This window comes from Bombus fervidus, chromosome 14, assembly GCF_041682495.2.
Source record: "Bombus fervidus isolate BK054 chromosome 14, iyBomFerv1, whole genome shotgun sequence".
Taxonomy (NCBI): Eukaryota; Metazoa; Arthropoda; class Insecta; order Hymenoptera; family Apidae; genus Bombus; species Bombus fervidus.
This window is the reverse complement of record NC_091530.1, coordinates 6,584,368-6,600,733: the sequence shown is the minus strand read 5'-3', so window position 1 is coordinate 6,600,733 and position 16,366 is coordinate 6,584,368. Positions and strand designations below refer to the sequence as shown.

The 16,366-nt window shown below is 29.5% G+C and overlaps 2 protein-coding genes and 1 long non-coding RNA gene across 9 annotated transcripts; 1 reads left to right on the top strand and 2 right to left on the bottom strand.

The window, feature by feature from the left end:
* Positions 1–1,804: 1,804 nt before the first annotated feature.
* Positions 1,805–6,451, bottom strand: LOC139994014 (pancreatic triacylglycerol lipase-like). 2 transcript variants are annotated; one of them, XM_072016262.1, is made up of 7 exons: positions 6,194–6,451; positions 5,308–5,350; positions 4,953–5,101; positions 4,628–4,870; positions 4,307–4,507; positions 2,549–2,681; positions 1,805–2,156 (listed from the first exon to the last, which is right to left on the bottom strand). In XM_072016262.1, the coding sequence occupies exons 3-7, from the start codon at positions 5,047–5,049 to the stop codon at positions 2,081–2,083; spliced, it is 750 nt and encodes a 249-aa protein (XP_071872363.1). In that variant the 5' UTR covers positions 5,050–5,101; positions 5,308–5,350; positions 6,194–6,451; the 3' UTR covers positions 1,805–2,080. The 2 variants fall into 2 exon arrangements, with proteins under 2 accessions (XP_071872363.1, XP_071872362.1); XM_072016261.1 differs by lacking the exon at positions 6,194–6,451 and adding an exon at positions 5,648–5,681.
* A 528-nt stretch (positions 6,452–6,979) lies between these two features.
* Positions 6,980–8,143, top strand: LOC139994038 (uncharacterized). Of its 3 annotated transcripts, none has more exons than XR_011801535.1 (3): positions 7,011–7,471; positions 7,568–7,970; positions 8,047–8,143. It is a non-coding gene; the product is annotated as an uncharacterized lncRNA (long non-coding RNA). The 3 variants fall into 3 exon arrangements; XR_011801536.1 differs by having other exon boundaries at positions 7,013–7,471; positions 7,568–7,626; positions 7,712–8,143; XR_011801534.1 differs by having other exon boundaries at positions 6,980–7,471; positions 7,568–8,143.
* An 806-nt stretch (positions 8,144–8,949) lies between these two features.
* Positions 8,950–12,612, bottom strand: LOC139994012 (leukocyte elastase inhibitor). Of its 4 annotated transcripts, XM_072016256.1 has the most exons (9): positions 11,237–11,397; positions 10,921–10,966; positions 10,700–10,812; positions 10,458–10,637; positions 10,179–10,389; positions 9,892–10,106; positions 9,657–9,836; positions 9,436–9,571; positions 8,950–9,362 (listed from the first exon to the last, which is right to left on the bottom strand). In XM_072016256.1, the coding sequence occupies exons 2-9, from the start codon at positions 10,943–10,945 to the stop codon at positions 9,199–9,201; spliced, it is 1,224 nt and encodes a 407-aa protein (XP_071872357.1). In that variant the 5' UTR covers positions 10,946–10,966; positions 11,237–11,397; the 3' UTR covers positions 8,950–9,198. The 4 variants fall into 4 exon arrangements, with proteins under 4 accessions (XP_071872357.1, XP_071872359.1, XP_071872356.1 ...); XM_072016258.1 differs by lacking the exons at positions 10,921–10,966; positions 11,237–11,397 and adding an exon at positions 12,490–12,612; XM_072016255.1 differs by lacking the exons at positions 10,921–10,966; positions 11,237–11,397 and adding an exon at positions 11,490–11,541.
* Positions 12,613–16,366: the final 3,754 nt, after the last annotated feature.

The window sequence follows — 16,366 nt, the reverse complement described above, 5'->3', positions numbered from 1 at the left end:
GTCGCATGCGACGTTATCGATTCAGTGTACCAATGATTTGAATTAAAACTAAGTTTCCCTATGAAATTATAAGGTATAAAATAGGACAGCTTACGAAGAAAGTATAGAATTTTATACTTCTGCAACTGATTGGAACGGTGATTTTGTGCAGAATTTATTATATTTTTAATATTTTCCAATTTTTAGTTAGTTCAGTTTTTAAACTATTAACTATAAACTAACTAGAACAAACTTTGTTCAATCTTTCACAGACCTTTCCCTTTATTCTTTTCTTTTTTTTTTTCTAGAACTGTTTGTTGCATGAAAATGGAGTAAGAGAACACAAAAAATGCGTCTTGTTTAGACGAGAATGTCAAGATTATATAATTCATTGTATTCCGTGTTTTGTAATCATGTTTAAGATTTACAAATGTATTTATGTAGTAACGAGTGCTATGAATAATTTATCCTCAACTCTGTCCGCCTCCCATCTTCCTTTCTTATCATTTTATTTTATATCAATAGTTTCTAACTTATATACTTAATGACGGAAGTATTGCTATACTTTTACAATAAAATTCTTATAAATCCGTTTATAATCTGTCTTAAAACTATATATGTATATGTATAGATATTTAAATGAGCAAGGCGGGGTAAAAATGTAGGGTGGGTAGAGAGTTGCCTAGTAATAGGCGCGTAGCATGACTTGGTGCCACCGAAGATTTATGTCGTATGCTGAATCGTCTATACAAGAATCTTCGAAACCCACATTCATGATGAACGAATTGCTGTTAATATCATGCGGTTGTCTTTACTGATGCATCGTTTAAGAGTTGCGAATGATGATCGTCTCTGTAAGACAAACTTGCGAGCACTGAATCAATAATTTAGCATTGTATCTACTTGCTCAATAGCAAAAACAAATTTAAATATTAATAAGAATTTGTATTTAAAAGCTTATATTCAATAACAAGGTACGTACGACTACCAATTTTGTATTATTTGAAAGAAAATTCACATAGCGATATGGAGCGTGTGCGGATAGATGGCACTACATGGTTTGTCCGTAAACAAACAACGCGAGGTAGTGCGACAAACCATGTGCTGACATCTATTGAAGACAGAAGGAACAGCGACTTGGCACGTGTGCGGATAGATGGCACTACAGCGTTAGTCCGTAAACAAAGAACGCGAGGTAGTGCGACAAACCATGTGCTGACATCTATTGAAGACAGAAGGAACAGCGACTTGGCACGTGTGCGGATAGATGGCACTACAGCGTTAGTCCGTAAACAAAGAACGCGAGGTAGTGCGACAAACCATGTGCTGACATCTATTGAAAACGAAAGGAACAGCGACTTGGAGTGTGGAAGGATAGATGGCACTACGAGGTTAGTCCGTAAGCAAAAAACGCAAGGTAGTGCGACAAACCATGTGCTGACATCTATTGAAGACGGAAGGAACAACGACTTGGAACGTGTGCGGATAGATGGCACTACGAGGTTAGTCAGTAAACAAAGAACGCGAGGTAGTGCGACAAACCATGTCCTGACATCTATTGAAAGCGGAAGGAACAGTGACTTGGAGCGTTTGAGGATAGATGGCACTACATGGTTTATCCGTAGACAAAGAACGCAAGATAGTGCGACAAGAACAGATTATATGAAGAGTACTAGATGGAGAGGGCAGTAATATGTTCAACAAGGACAGATGCGCATTTTGTCTAGATATTACACAGATTGTGGAACTTTGTTTTAAAGTCAAGCCACTTCTCGTTGAAGGGATTTGGTCGCCAGACAGGTTTAGAAATGATTAAACAATTGAGTAAATCTAATTAAAGGTTTACTGAAATCTTTTAAAAATATACAAGTGCATAAATTATATAAATTGCATAATTCTATTACTAGTATCGTTATAATATAATTATAGTAGAAGGAGTAAAAAATATTCTGGTCTTTTGGCAGATATAAGATATATATCATAGATGCATTTTCTAGATTAATTGCTCGATTACTCATTTTTGTAGTTCATGAATAAAACGTATGTCTTTTATTTAAATTGAATCGTCTCATATAGGTATGGAAGATTTTTAATTAAAGATCTAATGAAGAGAAATACTCCTTTCACCTCGACCAAAAGGACTCTCCGCGTTTGTTGTCAGAAAATATTTACCTGTCCTAAAAGAATAAAAACGATTAATTACAAAATAGAAAAAATAATACAAACGAAAGAAAGAACAGCTTTTTTTCTTTTCCAAAATGTTTTTCTAAAGAACAAGATAGAATTTTTTTTATTGACGAATCATGAATAAGTTATAAAAGAAAATAACTTTTATTGAGCCATTGCGAAAGATATATAAATGTGACATTATTGCGTAATAAACTTGTTTAAGGAAAGTTCAAAATCCTGGAAATTTGGATATTTCATAGTTCATAGTTGGATATTTCAAAATAAGTGAAAATTTAAGGCTCTGAAAATTTCACAATTTCACAACAAAGTTAAAACGTTGAATTAGCATTAGACCCGAATAAATTAAACGTTATTATAAATTTAAAAAAGTGATACTAACGTATTACTTGGTGTAGCAATACCCATTGGAATAAGATTGCTGCTGCAGTCGACTTCACATTTACCAATGAAAGCGTTAGGGTTTTTAACTGATTCCGCATAAAATCTCCACGATCTGTGATGACTGCAGAGATCTGTAACAGACAAAAGAGAATATTATCTTTTAGGTTGGGGCCACACGAGCGTTGGAACGATGTTCGTTGCCTGACGTGCGTTTTAGAAATACACATATGAGCGGTGTGCGTCAATATTGACGCTATGTTGCAACCTACATTTTGTGTTGTGTTGGAACCTTTCTCTTCGACATATCTGCGCTGAACATACATTTTGTATTGTAAATATGCCTCTGAGTACAATAAGCCAGACGACCGTTTAGAGGACGCGCGTCACGTGCACATGCATTTTGTACATTGTATGGCGTGTTCTCCTGACGATTTCGTTCACAAACAGTTTTTGATTTTTTTATTGTAAGCTGTTGTTAATGCAAAGTTCCTCTCTTTATGTACTTTTCTTTACATATTTTACATTTTGTAGAGAATATATCCCCGGTAGGGTCGTTGGAAAAAATTGTCGATTTTATTTATTGCAAATTATTGTTAGTGCAAAAAAGCTTCTTTGTTGCAAATTTCGACAATTAAAATTATTTTTATTTTATTTTATTTTATGTTATTGTTTTTAATGCACTTCAAAGTCAATTCACATTTTAAAAAATTTATTTATTCAGTTTTATGACGCGACAAGAATCAACACTCGTACATTATACCCAGTGATGGATTAAGGGGGAGGAGATCGGTCCCCTAAGAGTAATAAAATATGAAAATATCAATATTATCACATTCTAAAATACTCGTACATAATTAATGTGAATTTAATTATGTAAGCTATAGTATGACATAGAGATACTATAATATAAATTACAAACAAATTTTAAATCTTGTAAAAAAAAGTTCAACAATGTACTTATGTACTTTCACACATTTCGTCCCCCGCTCTAAGACTTGTAGATCCGTCACTGACTATATTTCCTACGTCCGTACGAAATGAACAATACATTTCCACGCAACGCTCGAGTGTATTGTACACATGCGACCGTACGAAATGACGTCTCTCATTCCAAGCTTATCGCTCCGGTTTTATCTGGCCATGCAATATTGTTTTATATTTGTTATCAGACAAACAGCCGACAATATTCTCAATTAACCAAGAGATATTTTGCACAAGATTCTTGGTATTTTCAAAAACAGCTGCAATAATACTACATTTTTAACATTATTAACGGATCTATTATACCATATGTGTGGCTATTATCATGCAGAAAAGTGAACCAGAAATTTTATATAAAAATATATTCCTCGAATATAATCATTTCATGCTTCGAATGTACAACGTCAAAAAACACAATTTTTACGATATGAAATACATCTATATAATCATTTAATGCACGTAGTATACATTTCTAGTCATAATCTCTTTTCTTAACTTATATTATTTTGAATTTAAATTCGATAAATACAAACTTACAAATTGATATCCTTTAATTTCCAAACGTCTTTGAACCGAAGTCTTTTTATTTTTGTAAATCTAATCTTTTTTTTAATCATAATTACAAAGTAAATAATCGTAGTAGATCAACACGTAGAATCTAATAACTAAACTTCAGGACATTGCTTCATGACATATGCGCGTAATCGCATTTTATATTTGTTTTCCAAAATTACCATCTTAAAAATAGAGAATGTCAAAATAAAGGAATCCAAACCTGTTACGGATAAAGGTGGACCGAATAGCATACAACCAGGTTGCGGTCTATGGCCACCGTTCGGATAGAAATCCACATGGCCACTATGCAAAGCTATTCCGTAAAAGCCCGCGTCGGTATGGATAACATCTACGAAGTCAGCATCGTTACGAGTCAATCGACTATTGAGAATGTAGAATAAGGGTCCAGCGGGATCTAATCCTGCAAACAGAATTTCTGGTATTATTTCGTTAACCTCAAAAGTTAATCTCAAAGAATAATCTCAAAGAAAAATCTCAAAAGTTAGTCTCATAAAATATCGAATGGAACAGAAGATGGTACCTGTTATCCTGGGAAGTCTGAAGTTCGTATTACGTCCAGTGAATGATGCTACTTGCGCGCCCATTGAATGTCCAATTAGATGTATTTTTTTCGGATTGACACCGGAACTCACAAAAAAGTTTAAAGTTTCACCAAAATGTTTGCCGACTACCTTGAGCAACGAAGCACCGATTACGTAATTAATCATAGCAATTTCTCGATAATCGATCGCAAGAACGTTATCATCCGTGGCCTCTAAATATGCTGCAATAATTTGTGAAGGAAGATTAATTTTCCATTGAAAGTTATCTTCTACAGTCGCGTGAAATTTCGAATCGTAACATACCACGTGTTACAAGTTGCACATCTTCAGTAGTTACATTATCAAGGTAGCCATGAATGTAGATTGCTATGCTCTTATCATTTCGCAAATAATCTGCCATTCTTTCCAATTCATTTACATTTAATACGTGCGCATCAAAATGAGAACCATTCCTGAAAAAAAGCAATTTTTTGATTACATGAATGATATATAATGAATAATCTAGAAAAATAAACAAACTAGCGAAATTACATTAAAATATGTATGTAGATTACAGTAAATAAAATGAGTATATTTTTAAACAATAAATTATAGTTATGAAATACATATGAAATGAAAACAAATAGGAATTACATTGATTTTGCGTATATATGATTACCTTTCGAATAAACGCAAGAAAATTGTAGCATTTTTAGTAGCATCTATGAACAAACAATTAAAAATATGTATTATTGTATGTTTCTATTAATGATAAATTTGTAACCTAGTCTATAGTTGTTCTTAATATCAAATGTATATTTAAAAACATTTACGTATGTACTCTCAATAATAATAACATGAAAAATACATTTATCGATTGGAAATAATATTTTTAAAGAATTACGTTCCTTATGTTAAAATAAAACATCGAATAGCAAAATTTGACTAAACATCAACAGCTATTGGTAATACTATTGTAGTCATATTAGATTCACTAAAATTAGTTATGGAATATTTACTAATGCAACGAAAGTTCATCTCATTTTTAACTATTAATGTTGCCGTCGTTTACAATTAAAGCCTTTGCCTACAACTAAAGCTAGGATACTCGCCTGCTAGCAAAAGGTTGAGTAAAACGAAGAAAATATATAAAAAAAGGTTCACCATCATGGAAAACGAATCCTCAATGTTTATTACTTTTTGGTCGCATATAAAGCTGAAAATTAATTTTAAAAAGTTGTAATTATTTTCTTCATAAGTTATATAATATATGATTACCTGTATAATTTTTTATTTTGTATATTATTGATATTGTGAGTGCTAAGAGAACCCTTAATGCAGAGAAGTACATTATTTTGTTTTTGTATTATTGCTACTATTTTATTATTGCTACTTCTTAGGGATTTTGAAAAAAATATATTTCTAAAATTTCTAATAAGACTAAGTAATATTGTAATCTGGTTTTTAAATATATTTTCTTAATTTTCAGATGTTCGATGATTAAATATTGTCATTCATAATCAAATTGGAAAAATATCAGAAATACTGAGAGAAATTGCAATCACCTTTGAATAGAAGGATACACGAAGTGAACAGTAGTCGTGAAAGGAAAGCAGACGAAACTGTACGCGTAGAAAGCAATTTCAAAACTACCTGATTTGATGGCAATATGACAGAAAATATAAATATCACTTAACAAGGAAAACGACACGGTAATAAATCATTCTTAACTTTCGTAATTATATATCAGTGTGCTACAGATGCTCAAATATAAGTATAATTTATTTCAATGCTACCGACAGTTCTCTGCAAATATGTCGGAAACTAAGAAAGATCGCGGATTATATGTATAGGAAAAAGTTGTTCTCAATCATGCCCCCTACCACATATTAAAAAATCATTGATATAGGAAAGGTCGAGTTCTTTCTATTATCTATCTTCTATATTTCTTTCTATTATTCTACTATCTATTTTTTTAAATATACATATATTGTCTTTAAAAATGTTATATAATGTAGCTTATATTAAATTATGATTAATTTATTTAAATTACGATTTAAATATTAATTTATTTTGTTATGTCTTTCTTAAATTAGCGATGCGAAGAGGTTCTTAAGTAAAAATTGGTATGAAATAAGTAAGATTGGATAGGTTTAACTCTGTTTGTGACTGAAAAATGGGACATACACTTCGAAACAAAAAATATATATATATGTATTGAATGTCCAGAAATTAAGCTTTCCTTTAATAGAAAATTTAGAGAAATGATAGAAATAGATAATCAATATTATTATATATATATATAATAATATATAATATATATTATATGTATTATTATAAGCCAAGCAGAAAGTTAAAGTAATTTCAAAGTAATTTTTGTTACAGAGAATAAATATTATATATTGAATGCTGAGAACAGTTATCATTAGGGATATTAAATATTAGAGAAAATGGAAGTAACTACAGGGATATTGCTTCCTCTAGTGCTTATTCATTATTGTGACATGCAGCACAAGTATTATCTGTTATCCATAGTACTATGTCATTGAGAAAATTAATTCTTTTCATATGTCAAGATAATCCATTAACAACAGACAACAATGAAAAGTATAGAACAACAGTATCAGCAACAAGTTATAGTGACATAAGTCTTTAATTATTTGTCGTTGGTTGTGTGAAGATTGAAATCGTGGTTTATTCTATAAAGATTTAGAATTAAGAGATGATTACAGAATATTACATATCTTTGAAAGATAAAGTAAAACAAGTAAAATTACCATCTAGAAATATGGCAAAGAGCTGCCTTGGAGATTTCTTCCTAATCTGTTCATATAAGAAATAAGGTTTTTTCACTTTTGTTATTATAGTAGTTTCATTCTTTCAGTTCATTTAAAATTTAATAAAACCGTAACAAACTCAAAAAACTGCTTTGTTTTCAGCACAATATCAGATTTGAAAATACAAGCGAAGGAAACAATATTCCTTTGAGTTCACATAAGTACTATATTATAATGAATGAAAATGATAATACAGTACGTATTATAATAACTTGTTGCTGTTCTATATGATTTGATAATTTTCAGTGTTCTCCTGTTGATGTTATAGGAAAACGTAGAGAATGCAGAAAGTGAATAAAGGTTATTATCTGTTATACATGCATCTTTGAAAAGTATCAAACATTTAGTAATGAAAAAATATATTTTACATCAGTAGAAGTGAAATCTTTGTATGCAAAATGAGATATAGGTATTTATTTAATTTGTATAAAATATATTTCTTATCATCTTTTATATTATTTTGAAACACCATACTTTGTCATACCAGGCAAAAATTATCATAAAGGTAACTTTAATCTGACGTTTAAAAAAATGAACATATGTAAATATGTAATAAAATTATTACACATCTTTCATTGTAGATAACAAATTATTATTCAGTGTGTTGCTCAATAAATGTGGTGCAAAAAGTTTAATGATGATATGTACTGTTACAATAAAAGAACATTTAATTTTAAATCTATATACTATGGTACTAAATGCAAAAAACAGTGGATTCTAATTGTATAAAATACCATTTAGAGACTTACCTTTAAAATATTTTAATACCTAAATAAGAATGGGAAAAAAATAGATTTGGAAAATATTTGACATTTAATTTTAATTATACTAAAAAATGTACAAAACATTAGTGGATATTTTTCAGACTTATACATTATATGATAATGGAAGAAAATGTCATATCAAATTATAAAAAAATTAAGTATAGAATATAATCTGAAATTGTTTTCAAATTGTAAACTACAAGTTCAACTTTAAATTATAAAAATCTTAGCTTTAGATTTGAAGAAACCTGTGCTTCTACTTGATAATACATGTAAGTTATATTACAAGATTGCACACATTAACATTTGTACGATACTTCGATTTAAGATTTTACTTTAGTTCTAAAAACCAATATGCATAAACCTGTAGGCGGTTTAGTAGGCAACTATTCATTGCATAAATAGTATTGTAAGTACTGAAGTATTGGAAGAGCGAACAAAGAGGACAAAAGTAATAGAACCGAGTGACTTGTCAGTAAAATATAAAATTCAAGAATTCGTGTCAAGGGAGCAAGTACAGTTTAAATAATACTTAAATACAATGCATAATATATTCATTTTTTTCTTAACAGATAAAAACTGTGTCACAATTAAAAGACATTTAAAGAACATTAGGTTTAAAAATATTTGATAAAAGAGATGAATTGATAAATAGGATTAAAGTACATTTTCAATGCAATGTTAAAAACTTTCATTAAGGGAATATAATTTACTTGCAAATTATATTTATATTCGTTATGCAATTTTATTAAAAAATACACTACAAAGATTGCTTTAATTAACAAAATTATAATATATTTTATATAAAATAGGGCAAAATTTTAATTCAAGAAAAATAACTTTTGAATCATGTTTCTTTTGTACAATTTTTACATTTATGTAGAATAAATGTATTATATGAATATGTATGTATAAACAGAAATATTTGCTTTAATCCAGTGTTACACTCTTTATTGATGTAGAAAGAATTTATAATTCATCTTTTTGGGGAGGAATTTGTATATCCCATATATTTCCGATAAAAAGAGGTATGTTTTTCGGTTTATATTCAATTATAAACATGAAAGGCCGATCGACTATAAATTGTTCTGGTTCCTTGAAATGTGCCATACGTCGAAGTCTCATCTGAACAACTAACAGAAAATAATTACATTTTATTAAAAATGTATGTAAAATATATTTAGATTTTTTCAAAATTAAGCTCACCTGTTGCAGCCGCGGCTTCAGTACCTGCTTCATTAACTTCTATAATTGCTTTATGCAAAATTTTATTAACTATAAGTGGCGTATTGGAAATACGACTGAAATTTGCACTAGGTTTAAACATTGTGCTTAACCCAAGCTAAAATTCGAAAGTTAATAAATAAAGCTAATAGATATAATATAAACTTTTTAATGGTGTAACATATAAAATTTGTTATTCATACCTTACTTAATATATTTTTCAAGTCTACTGTAAATTCAATTCTGAATTTTGGAAGAAATAACTCAATTTCACTGTATGATCGACGTGCATTTGCAAGTATTTCCCATGAAAAATTAGTTTGCAAATTTGAAAGCCCATCTATTTCATTTGGTAATATTATTATCATTACTATGTCTGTATTCTGCAAAATATTTCTTTTAGAATTTGATATATCAAGTTCATATATATAAACCTACCATATATGGAACTTCAATAAATTTTGCTTGCAGTGTTGGTATGTTACCATTACTGTATTGGGACTTATTGAACATTGTTGGTATAAGTCTTGTTTGAGTTTTTGTCACATGAAATATTTTATCCTTTGTATTCTTTGTATCAAATGTTTTAAACCAACTACCATTAAAATAGATTGCATTTATTAGTACTAATTTTGTATCCTCACCAAAATCATCTACGCAAAACATACTGATTATTATATGTAATTATTTTATTATTATAATTAATAATAATAAATATAATTTACCTGAAGATACAAGATCAGATATTTTATTATTCGTTTTCCCTTTAACCCAACTATTAATTTTCTCAGCTGCATCAACATTACTTCTAAAATCTATTTTTGAAATCTCAGATTGATAAAATTCCTTTCCTATTGTTAAAAATTCTTCCAGTAATTCAAATCCATCTTGAACGTATATTGAGTTTGCAATGTACAACTTAATATTTCCCAATTCCTTATAAATATACAAGATATTAATTGTGTTTGTAATTACTATTTTTTAAATAATTATGATCATCTTACATTTAACTGAATTATTAAAGATTTATACCCTTCTTGTATCAAATCTTTATTATAGTGACAAAGACTCTTAGTCAATTCATTTAAGGTTGTAGATTCTGCGCCATGAGAAAGATGAGACAATATCATATGTATACTTAATGGTGAATTAATTATATTTCCTACATTGGTAGAAGATAATTCCTAAAATAAATTCAATAATTATAATATCAACAAAGTATGTTTAATATAAAATCCTTACTCACCTTATAAAAATCTCTTGTGAAATCATTACAAGATGTAGACAAATCTTCATTTATATTATCTTTGCTATCTGCAGGCGATTGTGCCATTGTAATTATGATGTAAATATTTAATACTAAAATGTAAAAATGATTTTTATTAAAATTTTAAAATATTTTGAATAGATCAATAATTACATATACACAAATATAATAATATTTTGTAACATGTAATAAATGATCACCTGAATATATTATAAAGAATGACATTATTTTTGTACAATATTAATACTGTAAAGAGTTTAGTATTATTTAAAAATAATAATTGTTATTATAAAGATTCAGTGATAACGTCAACATGTTTAATATTGTTCTGATTATTTTCTTTTTCCTGCAGTTTCCACTGCATAATACTGGAATTAATGCTTCAAAAACAAAACATTCAAACACCTAAAGCGATGTTTTTATTTCTGATACGTAGAAATACCAGAAACAAAATGACTATTAAAAGGGGTTAAGTGTAATCAGCGTCAAGTGTAAAAAAAGATATGGTGTAACTACCTGTCAAAAAATAAAACAGCTGTTTGTTATGCTATGGAAGAGAACAGCGCGCGATTTTACTTGATTTTAAAACAAATTTTTTAAAGGAATAAGTTGTTCACGTCAGCTTTACGGTATGGCGACTGCAAATTTCTGTAAACACTGAATCTACGTTAGCGAATGAAGTGGTAATCAATTTATTCTCAAAAATATTATATAAAAAATTAAAGATGTATAAGAACGCGAATATACAATACTTTTTATGCAAAATTACTTTTATGACTTATTATGTATATAATATAAAAGAACATACTGTAAATGTTTTCAAAGATTATTTAAATGCAAGTATATTTAAGGTAATACTTAGAAAGCTATATAATTTGAGCACCATCGATAGAAATAATTGCTTTCGATGAGTCATAAAGATATCAGAAGAAAAAATGTTGTTTTTTTCAACGAAGTAAATTCATATATTACGCGTAAATAATAATTTTTAAGGTCACGCTTCGTGTAATACAGTTGATCTCGTATAAAACGTGACAGTTGGCTCAGATTAATAGTTGAATAAAATCAATCAGAATTTTCAACTCGTGCAAAATTGTGATTCAAAACACACAGAAAAAGATTTATTCGATAGAAAATGGATTTATGAATAGAAAACATTGCTGAGTTTGTCCAAAATCTGAATTTGTAAAATCATTTATAGCATCCATAGATGTAAATAATATAAAAAATTTAATAATATAAATACTAAACTTGGATAATTAAGTTACTAAAATTTAAAAACTAAAGCTTTTAAGAACTATATAAGAACTAACATTTTAAAAGAAAATTAATTAAAGCGGTGATCAAAATATCAGTATGGATGGGAGAGGAAGAAAAATATTCAATTCTAATAAACATAATAAATACATGTATAACGGGTAAGAGCTTTATATGCATTCTTTACTTTTTAAGATTTATTAAAAACATAAATAATATTTCTTTTGAAAGTTTTGATATCTTATTAATAACTTTTAGGATTTACAATTTTCTATAAGCGTTTTAACATTTATCAATTTTATTTTCTAAAAACCAACGCTTATAATAGAGTATACATATTAATTTATTAATTATTACTCCCACAGGTGGACTGATATTTTTACACTTTTAGGGTTAGATATCCTGCACAAATCCATAGTAATCTTTGCCCAGAATTATATGTATAATTAGAGTTAATGATCATAATACACGTATGTACATATGTATATTTCTATATAACATTAACAGTATACCTCTGAAATCGTGTGTGGAGTATGAACTTGAATTTTTGGCGAAGCAATTTGGGGGCAGTATACGTCCTCGCTTATTCGATGAATAATGAATTACAATTCCGGGGCGAATGACACAGAGAAGAATGCCAGTGTGAACCTTATATCGTGAAACGATTCACGCATATTGGTTTTTACCGTCTCCCCCTTCTTTTTCTCCGCTTTTACACCTTCTTCAGTTTTAGCTTTCTTCGTCATACTTCTTTCTTTTCCTCTTTCTGTGTATTACACATATTTCTGGCATACAAATTCAAAAATTTATTTCTTACTTTATCGCATACCCCTTTTATGACTATATTTATTAGTTATATATATGATTCATGGCAGTTCATTTACGTTAACTATTAATGAGAAATAGAGAAAGTTGCATTAGATTTAGTTTTAATTTTTTAGTGTTAGTTGTTTCAGTTGATAATTACAGTTCTTAAAGAGCTTTTATTCTTATTCTATTTATTCGTATAGTATTATAAATTTCGTAATAATTCGGCAATTTAAACTAACTAATTTAAACTAAAATAAATTTAACATTTTTCCGTATACCTATGAATCCTTTTTTCAGGAAATTCATCTTGTAATTGTATATCCCTAAAAATAAGATTTCAATAGCTTAAATGGGCAATGGTACAGTAGCAATAGATAGAAGATATAAATGTTAATCATTTATCAATTCTAATCTCAAGTACATAGTTTTATTTTAAAGAGAATTGTTGATTGTTCTAGTTACACGTATACTACATTCGAATCTCTTATTTTCGATACATTACTGTGAAATTTCTAGTACATTATTCCAATATTTGATATAATAACAATGCTATTGGTAAATTAAATACTATCTCGCAATATAGTTTTTTAGAAAGCTCTTCATTTATATTTAACATAAATGAATAGTCATGAATTTTCCACTAATTAACCAAATTCTCATAACTTTTCTCACCTCTGCTTTTCCTTCTAAATTTTCATCTTTCCACGTGTCTCTATTTTACGAGGACCACAGCACTATCTGCTCTCTGTCTCTCTCTGTTTCTCCTTTTTACTTTCTCTTTCAATTTTTCATCTTGTCATCGTCTTTCTCGTATCAATTCCTCCTTCCCCCCTTTCTCTCTCTCTCTCCTTCTTTCCGTTCTCCTTTCTCCCTTTATCCCCCTCTCATTTCACCCCTCTTCGATCAACCGATCGTCTCATTTCTCTTACACTCTCTCATTCTTTCGTTTCAGCTCACTCGGACAGCCACCTGTGGCTATACTGTATACACGAAAATGTGTTCGTCAGTCGCAGACACACATCCTGATTACTAATTCACGAAGCCGCGGACTACTTCCTTGCCTCGTTGTGTGACACCAAATCCCATATTCCGGCCGAATGGAGAGTCGAGACGGACACGGTGATCCTTAAAAACTAGCACGACAACCAGCAGGGAACTTGAACACCAGCGATTCTATGATAATCTCTGATCGATCGGATCAAACAATGATTTAGGGTAATTCAGAAGTCGTCCGAGCTGTGCAGTTGAAAGTTTCAATGACTTTGCGGACTGCACGGATAATGTGGTTTCGTTGGCTTTACAAAATATTTGTAGGGGAGACTTAGTTACTAACGGTAAGAGCGTAATGCCTAAAATACTTTATATAGGATATTTTCCATATTTATTTTCTTTCTTTATTCTTTGAGTTCCTTTATATCTTATTGTTGGAGCTGCGTCGTTGAAAGTTTGAATGATTTTGCAGATTGCACGAGTAATTTGATTTCGTTGATTTCTAGAAATGTTTATAGAGCAGATGTGGTTCCTAAAATTATAAAGCGTAAGACTATTTATTATGGATCTTTTTACGAGCAATTGAGATCTTACTTTGGTTTGGAGTTTCTTTTATTTTCTATTTGCTATTTGTACTCCTTTATTTTGTTATTGGAATTTTTATACCTGAAAGTTTGACCGATTGTGCGATCCTGTTAATTTTCGCAAACATTTATGGGACGAAGGTAATTATTAAAATCATAAAGCTACTTCATTTTAGATTTCGTAATATTTTCTTTTGTTCCTTAGGCTTTTTTATCTGGCTGCTGATATTAGTATTACATCTAATACTAAGTCATCTAGAAAAGCTAGCAGAATTGTATCGTTTATGATACTTTATGTCTAAATTGCCTTTCGTTACTCGCTAATTTGTGTAGATAATCGTGTAGTTGAGTTAACTTTAATATGGATGGTGTAACGTATTTGGACTGATCCTGGCACACTGCATAAGTAGTATGATTGGACTAAGATATTCATGAATACTTACAGAGAAGTACCAGAGAAGTACTTTCTTCATTATCGTTATATATTTCCTCATTTAATATTAACTTATCTAAATTTTCAAAACACTTCCACTTTTAAAATGAACAAACGTAATGTATAATACATAGTACATTCGTATTTTGTTTAATGAAGTCACATAAAACGTTCTGGATGTTTGCTTAAACTGTATAAAAAATGAAATATCTTCCTATCATATTGTAACGATTTGGATAAAACCAGCCTACTGAGTTGAAACTTATTCAGAAGTGGTTTCTTGAAAAACTAGTAGAGTGATGAGATGAGTAAAGTGGAATATGTCTGACAAAAATGTCGAATTGCTTGAAGCGTTCGATTCTAAACGAATGCTAGGAGTATGATCTATCAGTGGTTAGACTGAAAGAGGAAACTGTCTAGTATTTACAGTTATACGATCGCTCCGATGACCAACCCGTCCTCGAGTGGAATTCCGGATTTTTCGTTCGTCTAAAATTCACACCATTCGCATGCCATTCTATACTTTCGATTTAATCTATCGTTACCGCTTCTTTCGAAAATTGGAAACACCTTGAGAAAATGAAACCGGAAACTGTGACGGAGACGGAGACGGAGAAAATGGAAGAAAGTGTTAGAGAGAGTTAAAAGTTGGACATCTGAAAGCTTAAGAATTTATATGTAATAATTTCTATACTGCGGGTATTTATGCTTTTATTATAAATTTAGTGATAACGAAATCCACAGATTGAATTATAAAAAAATATATATAAAACATTCATAGTAGGATACTCTTTATGATTTTTGATGGACGAAACAAATTTTTATGTAAGTTCCACTTCTTTAGTTCTGTGCATAAGAATATGAGATTGAAAAATATAAAAGTCCAGTAATTACTAGACAGCAGATTTTTATATTATAAAATATTTATTATAGTAGAATCTTCCATCTGTGAACTGATAGAGAGACAATAGCGTTTAGACAATTAAATAATAAATTAGTAAATTTTCCATTAATTTTTGTACTTTTAAAATCTTCGACTCTTTCTTTGAAACATCCTATATACGTAGAAGGTGAGAAGTGGAAGCTGAGAATAGCAAACGAGAGAAATACTTTCACTAAATATGACGGTTGAATGCTGAATGAAAAAATTTTAGGTCCATTGAAGCTGAATTTTTTTGTAGCGCTCGTAACTTCGATGATGGATTAGCTAAAAAAGAAAAGTTATAAAAATACTACAATGATTGATTTTGTTGGAAAGATGTTCCTTAATGTGAAACTCTTTCAACTAGTCAAATTAATTTTATAATTTTTCATTTTGTCCTTTATTGTCATTTATCGAATTTGATAGAAGTGCAACGATGTACTGCAGAAATTTATTAAATACTGTAAAGTGAACGACTTGCAATTTTTACGGATGAAAATAATTCCGAATCAGTCATCAACGTAACTTTGCAATTTTATAATCATCTGTCTGTGTAAATTGCGAGTTAGCCTTCATACTGTTATTAATATCCAACAAATCCTATGCTTTGCTTGGCAATTAAATTGTCCGAGAATGGTAAAAGTATAAAT

Excerpts from the sequence above, each read along its gene's own strand:
- LOC139994014 (XM_072016261.1), bottom strand. Across the intron at positions 4,871-4,952 it reads TGTGCAACTTGTAACACGTG|CATATTTAGAGGCCACGGAT; the intron begins GTATGTTACGAT and ends AAATTATTGCAG. Across the intron at positions 2,682-4,306 it reads TCCACCTTTATCCGTAACAG|ATCTCTGCAGTCATCACAGA; the intron begins GTTTGGATTCCT and ends TGTCTGTTACAG.
- LOC139994012 (XM_072016255.1), bottom strand. The coding sequence starts at position 11,526 with ATGTTCTTTTATATTATATACATAATAAGTCATAAAA. Across the intron at positions 10,813-11,489 it reads ATACATAATAAGTCATAAAA|TATTAAATATTTACATCATA; the intron begins GTAATTTTGCAT and ends TTTACATTTTAG. Across the intron at positions 10,390-10,457 it reads CTTTAATAATTCAGTTAAAT|GAATTGGGAAATATTAAGTT; the intron begins GTAAGATGATCA and ends TATATTTATAAG.